At 40.6% G+C, this 11,258-nt stretch overlaps 2 protein-coding genes across 5 annotated transcripts in view; both read left to right on the top strand.

The window, feature by feature from the left end:
* LOC118428298 (aristaless-related homeobox protein-like) lies at window positions 1-5,019 on the top strand. Its single transcript, XM_035838324.1, has 5 exons — window positions 1-777; window positions 1,204-1,384; window positions 2,295-2,418; window positions 3,260-3,332; window positions 3,843-5,019. Exons 1-5 carry the CDS (start codon window positions 657-659, stop codon window positions 4,298-4,300), a joined length of 957 nt encoding a protein of 318 aa, XP_035694217.1. The 5' UTR covers window positions 1-656; the 3' UTR covers window positions 4,301-5,019.
* A 774-nt stretch (window positions 5,020-5,793) lies between these two features.
* LOC118426913 (cohesin subunit SA-1-like) overlaps window positions 5,794-11,258 on the top strand; it is a 44,259-nt gene continuing 38,794 nt past the window's right edge. For all 4 annotated transcript variants that reach the window (XM_035836531.1, XM_035836533.1, XM_035836534.1 and 1 more), the window contains exon 1: window positions 5,794-5,943. The gene's annotated coding sequence lies outside the window, so the exon portion shown is untranslated. The remainder of the gene's footprint in view (window positions 5,944-11,258) is intronic.

Raw genomic sequence — 11,258 nt, 5'->3', positions numbered from 1 at the left:
TCGCTTGGGTTATATTTTACTTGTTGACGTTACAATTGCGAGTTCCAATACCTTCAAATTTTTGACATATAACGACAAAATTTCTTTGAAAGTTAAGCTAAAATATGATCGTTACCACGGCTTAATAAATTGTAACATTATCAATTGAGACGTCTGTTTGATTGTTATTTATCTTTCGAGATATAATTGAGCAATTATCAACAGTTAGATCAGCTGCCCGAGGGGTCAACGCTATAATGACGCCCAATTTGCCACATCTCCGGTATTGTTAGGGATGGTTACGCCGTAGAGGGAGTAATACATAAGGATATAACGAGCTAGGTAGTGGGCAGTCGTGTATATAGGGGTGGGAAGCAGTCGCCACTAGGTCCTGACTGAAAATTTCCAGTCGCTACTTCGTTGTCTTTTGGAGACGGTGGACGGTAGGGTAGCTTCACTCTCTTCGAATCATCAGTCGGCGAAATATCTGCTACATTCAGTAAGCATCGTCAGGCGGTGACTTTTACACAGCATTTTGATGCCGTGAGTTTTTTGAAAATTTTGTTTGGAGCGAAATTTATCGAAGCACTTTGGAAATCTGTGGCGACGGGGAAGCTTTGAATGTGAACAGGGATTGAGAAACGCTTTTGTGACGACAAAAACTTTAAACTTCAGCGATGACTTCTCACCAAGCAGCCCCGCGTCGTCTGACTGGGTTCACTGTCAGGGACATCCTCGGTTGGGACGATGACGTCATAGAAACCACGCCGCCACAAGTAGAGGACAGAGAACAAGAAGGTGAGGAAGCTTTCCTACAAAACAATTGTGTAAATCCGCCCCAAATAAAGTAGTTACTCAAGCAACTGGATATGATTTTCGAAACGGTCAGATCTTACTACCTGGATGTCTAATAGATGTAACCTTCTTCGACGAATTATGTAAATCATTATCATGGTTTTAGGGACGGGTTTTATTATTCTGTAGGATGGCCGAAGGCAGTAACAATTTCACTATGTATGTCACGTTTAACAGTTTCGTTTTTGACTGGAGTCACGAGTTCCAATGTACACATGTCGTGTAACGAAACAAAAACGATAAATAGCGAAAATATACTGTACGAATGCCTGTAGTATAATTATACGCGTGCTTCCTATTGCAACGTTTAGATTATTCAGTTTATCATCTTGTTTAACAGCATAATTTAATTCTGTTCAAATATAACAGTCGTTTTAGTGGAAGACACCGTTAGTAACAACAAGAATGTGGTCCATGACACCAACGCGCGAGCCACCACCGTGACCTCTAAAGTTGAGCACAATAACAAGTCAAGGTCACCAGCAACCGAAGATGAAGACCCAGAAGATAAAGAAGAGAAAGGGGGGAAGAAGAAGAAGACCAGGTACAGGTGAGTGGTTTTGTTAAAGCACTTCCCTCACCTAGTGGTGCATCGGTCGGTACATATAGATCTCCGTTTCAGTAGCCCTGGGCAATACAGCTTTGTGAATCACTATGTACAGCAGGGGGCTAGCGGTGTGTGTTCAACTACCATACTCTTTCCCAAATGCTGAGTGCTAAGCAGAGAAAGCAGAATTTGTTATGACTCGGTCGGGGATTGAATTCACAACTATTCGACTTCAAAGCGAACATTCTACTCACTTGGCCATTGCACCGGTAGAGAGGTACTGTGAGCTAATCGAAGAGTCAAACATATCCTTGGCACTATCCCGACTAGTTTTACGTTTGGTGAAGTGGTTACGTCTATTCTAAACAGGATAAAATAAATGATTAAAAAAACGGACGTTCTCATACAATACCAAGGAAAGCCTCCAGGAGGCAAATCTAATTCATTGAAATGACAAGCTTAAGGATACACATGTAACTGCATATGAAATTTCATGACGATCCATCCATTATATAGCCTGGGTACCACCCGGATAGTAGTTCGTTCCTATGTTCGCTTCTGCTATCATCTGAAACACAGAGAAGCGACTGTAGATAGTGTATAATGAATGTCAGAGCGAGAAGCGACTGTATATAGTGTATAATGAACGTCGGAGCGAACTACTTCCCGGATGGTACCCAGGCTATCCATTATAAGTTTGTGTAGTTAACTCATTCAACCATGCACATCCCCAATCGCCACTACAAACGAAGTCTACATCGTCTAGGCGACTTCTTGGAGGAATTATTCGACTTCTTGGCGACTTCTTGGAGGAATTATTCGACTTCTTGGCGACTTCTTGGAGGAATTATTCGACTTCAAAGACAATTTTTTCAAAGCAATCAAATGTGCCTTTATCTCGTTTTGAATTCAGGACGACGTTTTCAACTTACCAACTAGAGGAACTAGAGAAGGCCTTCGAACGAGCTCCCTACCCAGACGTCTTTGCGCGGGAGGAACTAGCCATGAGACTGAACCTGAGCGAAGCAAGGGTTCAGGTTAGTTGATGAGTTATTGATATATTGCTAACTGATCATTTAAATCATTCATGTAACCAGTCTCTGACTACAGAAACTGTCGGTCCAATGACGTCAAATATCCAATTCTTTACTGAAACCCAATGGTCGATTTTCTATGATAGTTGATGAGTTACTAACTGGTTAGTTGTTAACCTATTCGTGTGGCCAGTCTCTGAAGATGTCGTCATGTAAAAAATACCAATAGTTCGATTGTTATTGAAAACTAATAGTTTATTTTCAATGCCGCTGTCTTACCAGTGCAATTTTACATGTACGCGGCTGTTATATGATTTTGCGTACTTAACCCTTGTCTTGGTGAGAAATTTTTTGCCAATTTAGCCACAACCAACTAAGCTGGTTAATTAATCAGATCTGTAAAACTTATCCTATTCGTTCCACAAGCATTGCGGTTTGTTGCGGTTTGCCGCAAGATGTGCCAAACCCGTATAGACACTGGACCCACATACTGGCATTATATATGTGCATCCCGTATATGTGCGTCCTGAGCAGGACAAGTTTGAAATTAGCCGCACTTTTGTCATTGTTGAAGCTAAACACGTCGCATTGTCCACTCAATAGCATGAAGTCGAGCCAAACCCGTTGCAGTTGTGTAAAACGATCACGTAGACATAATCAAACACGGGATGTGTAGGTCTAATAATGCAGTGGTCTAATAAGACAATTATGGTAAATTGGGCTGATTAAGCTAATCAAATATGACAGATGCTTCAAATTGGTGACTATAATGAAGATAACCTTCCGCTATTAGGAAAAGGAACGTTTATGACTTCTAACGCGATTTCTTGGCATATTTTGACAGGTTTGGTTCCAGAACAGACGAGCCAAGTGGCGCAAGCGAGAAACTCCCCGGCGTTCTGCTGACCAACTGAACAGTATGTTACAGAGTTTTCGTTCTTGATCTGTTCTCTGTGTTGTGTGTCCGTGGCAAGTAAAGTATATGTTCTTGGATTCGTGAGCAATTGCAAGTGATTCGAATGTACGATATTGTTGGCAGCATCGCAACTCTTATAGTGTTATCTACCTACAAGTGACATCTAAATATCATCTTCTCTTCAATATATGAAAAAGCTTTGCTCGGTTATGATAATATAGCTTGTATGTGGTGTCAAATGAAATTTCACAACGCTTGATATTCTATTCATAACGCAAAAAGTTGTTATTCTCGGTTGGTAGCTGTTATAACTAAATTTGTTCTAACTTACAACCTGTTCCAACTACAACCTGCTCTAACTACAACCCGCTATTCTAGCAACAACCTATTCTTACTACAACTTGTTCTAACTACAAGTACAACCCGCCCTTACTACAACCCGTTCTGACTACAACCTATGCTTACTACAACTTTACAACCTGTTCTAACTACAACCTGTTCTGTTTCCCAGGACTGTACTGCTCATTGGCTGCCGGGTCGTCTTCCTGCAGTGCTCGGCGGCTCCTCAGAGGAAGTGTTCCCGAGACCAACAACGTCACATCCGGCTGGACCACTGCCTCCCACCACCCGTTCCTCCTGCCGGCATCCCTCATGACGTCACACCTCACCTTCGTGCAGTCCTCTCAGACGTCACTTCCGGGGGCTTCGGTGACGTCACATGTTCGACAGGAGGGTGTGACGTCACAGATGGGTCTCTTGCCGACCAGCCTCCATGGCGACAGCCAATCCCAAGGACCAGGTGTACCAAGAGAACCACCGGCGTCCCTGCAGAAGCACACGGGGAAACGCCAGGGGAGCGTGGAGAAGAGCTTCTCGGCAGGGGTGCTGGGGGAGTACCGAAGGCTGGCCAGCCTCGGCACGCTGAGGATGCGAGCTCGTCAGTTCGAAGAAAAACTCTCCTCTACTTGACCACGCGCAACACACAAAGCAAACTTTCTAGATCTTTTAAGTATCTTGCATTGCCTGTCCTTAGAGTCGTGTGTGACAGATTATTATTTATTCATCTATTTGATAGAATCTTTCTTATATCTAATGTACAATTAAGCAGAGGTTAGGCTCTGGTTTATTTTTGACGTCTTTTTATGCGTTTCTATTGGGTTTTTCTATTTTGTCAGGTCATGTTTTCTTTATTCTATCCGCCACCTAAATAAACAGAAAAGCTGACAAAACAGAAAGCCCAATAATAATGCTAAAAAAAATAAAAGCATGCAAGCCGGCAGATAAGATTGAATACTAGGTTAGCTCTACTTTCACAAAAATAACGTTAAGAAACAAGTCAAGTTTTCTACTCTTCAATTGAAATAGTGCTATGACTATAACCCTTTATCAAGCCATTCGTGAACACCAATCAGGTTAGGTGCCTGTTGAGTACAAGTAACTTTAAGTATATTCTTGAAGGGATTTTCGCATAGTATGAAAGTACCGCTCTGGGTTAACGTTACATTGTCGATTATGAAGATTATGGGTGTCACAACTTTTTGTATGCGTTATCTCATTGTAATTTAAACGGCTGCCAACAGTGCCTTATTAAATCATTGTATTGCACCTTAAATTATGCTTCTTATATTATACTGATACAATGCATGGTTTTTCTGCATAGCATAAGAGATACTGCTGTACACTTTTTGATAGGAATAATTAAATTTCACTGAAATTTCTATACCTGATGTGTTATCGCCTCTTAATTTGTCTTTGAAAAGTTGATGGAAAGACGAAACACGAAACAATGAGACAGACGGGCGTTCTTGGGTAGATTTACAATTAACATATACCAAATGCGCATGGTTCATTCAATCCTATCATGAAGTCATATTTATATATAATAGTGGGGCGTACTTCATTCAATGTAATCATGAAGTCATAGCAGAGGAGATTTTTTTGCCTCTGTTGCTGTGTTCTGTATGTCACTCCTACATGTATAACGTTTAATATATAGTGCTGTCACGTGTGTGCATTATCCTCCAATAAAGCGCCATGAAAAGACATGTAAAACAGGCCGAAGTAATCTACTAGGAGATTAGAAAATTTTGACTGTTTCAAGATCTTCTGTAGGGGTAGGTTTGGTATACAGAAATGCGTAGGCGAGGGGGCGTATTGGGTAAGGTTTATATTCGGCATGGTACACTCTACATGCACGACATCTGTATACTCCTTGCAATAGAACTAATGCGGTAAAGAAGCAAATAAATAGATAAAAGTAGGAAACTGTTACTGATTTCGAAACAGCTACTCTTGGCATGGGGAGTGTCATTGTAGCATACATGAAAAGAGAGTAGCAGGCAGAATTTCAAATCAACGTCTTAGTCGTTTATCTGGGGATTAAAAGTAATGCTGTCAAAATGCCGCCGGGAAAGAGCGACACACAGCATGTTTTAGAAGTTGCAAAGTGCATCTTTTCAGCTAGGTGGCGCCACTGACTTACGTCATGTCTGGCTGGCGCGTGACGTCACCAAAATAGCGCCAAATCTGTGGGTTTGAACGACGCGGTGTTTCCCGCCAGTGGATTTCCACCGATTTTTCGCACGGAAGGGTCATCAAACTAAAAACCTTCGGTGAGTACCAAATCTTTGCATATCCAGGGTCCTTTCCGCAGATCTTGACGTGTAGTCCTCGCCGTCTTGGAAGAAAAATTTGGTGCGATTTTCGGCGGGTCACGTCTGGCGAGAGATCCAAGATGGCGCTTTTGAGTTGTGCCAGGCTTGCAGTCGGAATGTTAGGCAGAAAGCACGGCTCCATTTTTGTCCTGCTCGCCGCTCTCCGAGCTCACGCCAGCTCTGCAAGCCGCCCAGCACGCGGGCACGGCCCACTTTCCACAACCCACATCGTCCTAGCATTAGATTTCGCTCAAATCTTACGTGGAAGATTCGCTCAGTTTTGTGTAGACGATTTTTCTGCAAAATATCGTCTGATTTTCTGTGTTATCTGGCGGGAGCTGTTTCTTCGTTCGGTCGTGCTTCCAGAAACCTCGATGTAGCCCGCCTTTGTTTCAGTAATTATACGGCAAACCTTTTCGGTCAGATCTGTGTGGGAACGAGTTGGCATCGTTACCGATTTGTGGGTATATTCTGAGGTAAAATGTCGTCCAAAAACAGACGGATTTTTATTTTTTTGTTCCAGAAAACGATGGGTGTGTGTCTGTCTCGCTCTCTTTGCCCGGCAAAACCCGCCACGGCAGCAAGAAAAATAAATTATTAGCGAGCCTCTTACGTGCTTAGAAATATCGTGCAACGTTTTGTTGTAAAATTCGGGTGATTTTGAGGTAGAATTTGTAGTTAGCGTACACGTTTTGTGTGGGGTGGGGCATTTCTGAGCGGCCTTTTTTTTTTACCGCGAAAAAAATGTTGGTGAGCGCGAAAATTATCAGACTGTGGCGGGGTCATCACAGGGGCCGCCTGTTCCCCGCTGTAAACATCGGGGGCGATCATTTCTGCTTCCTTTATGGTCCCTACCCCTCCCCTCCCCAACACATTTAACAAAAACTACCCTAAAAAAACTAATAAACTTTCCATTCTTAAAATATTACACATTTTTTAAAGAAGGTAGGAATTATTTCTGTGTGTATACGATTTCTTGTAGTGAAATTTGATCCTCCGTTTGTGAGAATGAATGGATGATCCCCAAGTAATTTGCATGACTGGTTGAGCCTCTCCCAGATCCTGTATAACACATAGCTACTGGCCAGACTGGCTGTATGCTTAGGAATATTTTTCATACACTAAAAGAACAAAGAAAAGACCACATATCATATCAAAGCATTGTAATCCTTTGTTATATGAATTGTGCAGGGAGTAGTGCATTTTTGTTCCTATTATTTGAGGAAGAATTTGAAGGAAAATTAAAAATTGGTTGCAAACTTGCATTTTCAGGGTATTGATGATTTTTTTGTTATACCTGGTTGCAAACGATAAAATATAGATGGTCAAATACTTGTTACTACATTGCGTGCAGATAAGCTAGGTTTCTGGAGCAATACATTGCAGTGTTGATTTTATTTATTTTCGTTTCAGCCATGCAGGACAATCCAAAGAACATGAGGATTTTTACACTAATTTTGTTCATAAGAATACATTTTTGCTATCGCTGTACATGTCAGTTAACCCTCAATATCATAGATTTAACAATTTTGTATCATATACACAATACAGTAGATTAGACTTAGAGCGTCTTGTTTTCCAATACTGATATTTCCTTTTTTTTTATATCAAGTGCCCAAACCAAGTAGCTTAGAATGTCATGTTCACATATGTTTGTGAAATAAGAAATATGCTGAATTGTCACTGTATAAGACTGTTAAGAGATCCTTGCTTGTATACAAAATTGTGTGGTGGGAGTTTTTTCTGCACACCATGGATAGATACAAATTGTCACTGCTAACTCAGGAATCTAGAAATAGTAGAATCATTCTGCTTTTCCAACTTGTTCTTTACTATTTACTTAGAGTTAGACTTTGGAATTATTTCTCTTCCTCTTAACTTTTTAAGTTTGTGTACAAGTGAATGTAATGTCTTGTTGCATACAGTTAGAAAACAACTCTCATGTGTTAGGAGAATGTCAATGAAAGTTCTTCATATTTTGCAACAATCCAAAGGCTAGTCTTTGGTATAGCTAATGGTCCCACATCTTTTGGCTGGTGTGAAGATAATATCAGAAATAGCTGGTTTCCTTTTTCCATAGTGTAAAAAGCCAATTGATTGGTCACACCCTTTTTAAAAATTTTATAGCCCTTTCTATGGGGGTTGACCCCAGATGACCTTGATATTCTGGTATCTTATTTTAGCCTGAATATGAAATAAGTCCATCGGGGGTATGTAGATATCCAATATGATATCATTGTCTGGAGTTCAGTCCTTTGTCTCATCATATGATAGGAATTTGGTACCTGGCCATCATAGCAATAGCCTGGATGCCAGGCTGTATTCAGAACCTACACAGGCCAACTCCTTGGTGCTAGAAAAACATTAAAAACACTTCCGACAGTCCTAGGAGGCAACCTGAGTCAAAAGCCAGGTTGCGCCATATACATTTCAGGTTGCCACACTTCAAATCAGCAATTTCTGTCCTTTGATCATATGGTAGGAATTTCATATTTAGCCTCATAGCAATAGCCTGGATGCCAGACTGTTTGCAGGGCCTACACAGGACAACTCCTCGGTGCTAGAAAAAGAATAAACATGCTCCCGACAGTGCTCAAAATACTTTTTGTCCAGCCAGGTTGCCCAGGTAGCAACCTGAGTCAAAAGCCAGGTTGCGCCATCAACATTTCAGGTTGCCCTACTTCCAAGTTATTTCTTTCTTCAAATCAGCTACTTATTATCTTTTCTTCCAGTTACATGCAACTACAATGTACTTATGTTTTATCTCATATTGAGAAGTAAATACAAAAGCTTATGCACGTAGGTGGGGGAAAGCGATGTTCCAACTGCAAAATTTTAGTTTGGGCACTGGGCTACCTCGGTTTAAGATAAAGTTGTGCCAAGCAAAATGACGTTGCGTTTGCAAGTGTGCAAGTGGGTATTTCAAGCACTGCCCATGGAAATTCTACAACGGGCCCCCTGAGTTAGACTCCACACGATAGATAATATTGAGGGACAGGGGGGATACAAGCTTAGCCACGATTGGGATTGTGTTCTTGCCACCTACATTGGCTGCATATATCGGCGAAAAGCAGAACTTCAGTTTGAAGCTTTAACGTTTGAGGAAGGTGTCTGAAAGACATTGAACCATAAGCAAAGTGAGTACATACTGGTTGTGTAACTGTAAGAGAATTCTCCTATATCCTAAATTCTACCAACCTGATGAAATTATTATCGGATAATATTGAGATCGGGATGGGGGTCTGGTATCCATGCTACCATAGCAGCCCCTCCCCGCAGAGGAGGCTGGTTGTATGTTGGGCGGGCTGCCATAAGCGAGATTTAATCAGGCGAAGTAAGATTCAACAGAAAGATTGAACCAGAAAACCAAGTTGTTGCATATGGCCACAAACATGCAAATAACATGGTATGAAATAATTTTTTCTGTAACATAGCTCTGTCAGGAATTTTACTAGCAATTTTGTGAAACTTCTGCTTATGATGCCAAGTCTGAATTTTTTTGCCTTGCAAAATTGCTACTTGTCTACACAGTCAAATCAATATTAGTGACCACCTCTACTGAAATACCACCCTGCACACTTTTTGGTGGTCCCTTATACTATTTTTAAGCATTAGGAATCTTGTCTATAGTAACCACCTGTCCACATAGAGTCATAGACAAAATTTTACTGGTCCGCTGGTCTTCTTGGGCAGGTTTGACTGTATTTTCATTTATGATAAGAAAATTTCCTGCAAATGTGTTTTTGAGCCTAGAAATCAGTGTATTGATTGGTAATTGACTCCAGAGCAAAAATATTGAACTTTGTCTTCAAGGTAGCAAAATTGCTAAAAAATACTAACACAGTTTTTGTTAGTACATGTAGTATGAGACCGCTATATCAATAATTCTGATTGTTAGTGAGGTGTGGCCAAGGGAATTACATCCAAGGAGAGAGCCCGTTCTAAAAAGTCAATCTGAAGAAGTCTTTCAAGCAATTTTACCCAAGAAATGCAATTTGATGTTTATGATCTTGAAAAATATGATTTAAGATGAATACACCTAACTAGCCTTTGCAGTTGCAATGACATTGTGATTGTTCTTACATGATATGTTCTTATAAATGGTGTCTTAGCACGGGAACAGGTTTTCTGGGCGTGGAGAATTTGCACTTGAAAATCCCTCGAATCGAGATTTTGTTCTCTAGAATACAACAATATGATACTTAATTTCATTTTGTGCCATCTCATTTGAGCTTGTAAGTATAAAACTGCAAAAACTTTTTGAATCCCTTGGGAATCAGCTAATTTGCATATTGTCACGCTCAGATTTTTCACACACAAGTTTTCACGCGCAAATTTTTCACGCGCACAAAACCCCAACACCTTGGTCATACCTTGGTCATACCTTGGTCATACCTTGGTCATACCTTGGTCATACCTTGGTCATACCTTGGCCATACCTTGGCCATATTAGCACAGCTACCTCACCAGAAATCAGTTTTATTTTGCCTGCTTTCTGGAGAATTAACAAGGGTGTATTCAGTAAGTTCCTGGGCTTACCAAACAACAAGGGGCGCAACTCAAACTTTGGGGTATTACTATAAAGTGTGAAGTCTTTTATGAATGTCCATCAAAACTGAAATCCATTTGGTCATTACTTTGCAGGTGACACCTTTTTAATGAAACTTTGAAACTTGGTAAGGTAAAAGGCGAGCAAAACAATAGCAAGGAAGACACTTAATTTTAACAATAGCAAGGAAGACACTGAAATTTGATGAGTGCTGTACATATGGGGTATTTCGTCCTTTCCTCATGCCATGAAATTGAAAGACATGATTATCAAAATGCTTCAAAAGGAATCCCTTTGTATCTGAAGTGGAAAGAAGTGGGTAAAGGTGGACTCTCACTGTACTTGGGGCACCGGTGCGGCACTGCGGTGTTTGTTCACTGCGGCACTCTTTTGTTATTTTGTGATTTTTAATAATTTAGATATTACATAGATATTTAGTGAGTGAGTGATAGTACTTTAAACAATAACTTCATCATCATAGTCCTTTTTGTCCTAACAGACGTAAAGATACATCATTTTGAATATCATTGCTCATTCCCATTACACCTTTGCAACACATAACATTGAAATAGTATATCTTGTTACCTGTCCAGGGTTGTAGCCATTATTTTATTTTACTGTAATTTTATTGGTAAGGTTGGGAAGCGACCAATCAGGGAGATGGTGTGAAGGGTTTTCTTGGCTCTTTCATGGTAAGAAGATTTGAAAATGTAAGGTAAGAATT

This window comes from Branchiostoma floridae, chromosome 12 (genome assembly GCF_000003815.2).
Source record: "Branchiostoma floridae strain S238N-H82 chromosome 12, Bfl_VNyyK, whole genome shotgun sequence".
In the NCBI taxonomy this organism is placed as follows: Eukaryota; Metazoa; Chordata; class Leptocardii; order Amphioxiformes; family Branchiostomatidae; genus Branchiostoma; species Branchiostoma floridae.
This window is presented reverse-complemented; position numbering and strand designations above follow the sequence as displayed.

Excerpts from the sequence above, each read along its gene's own strand:
- LOC118428298 (XM_035838324.1), top strand. The coding sequence starts at position 657 with ATGACTTCTCACCAAGCAGCCCCGCGTCGTCTGACTGGGTTCACTGTC. Across the intron at positions 1,385-2,294 it reads AAGAAGAAGACCAGGTACAG|GACGACGTTTTCAACTTACC; the intron begins GTGAGTGGTTTT and ends TTTTGAATTCAG. Across the intron at positions 2,419-3,259 it reads TGAGCGAAGCAAGGGTTCAG|GTTTGGTTCCAGAACAGACG; the intron begins GTTAGTTGATGA and ends ATATTTTGACAG.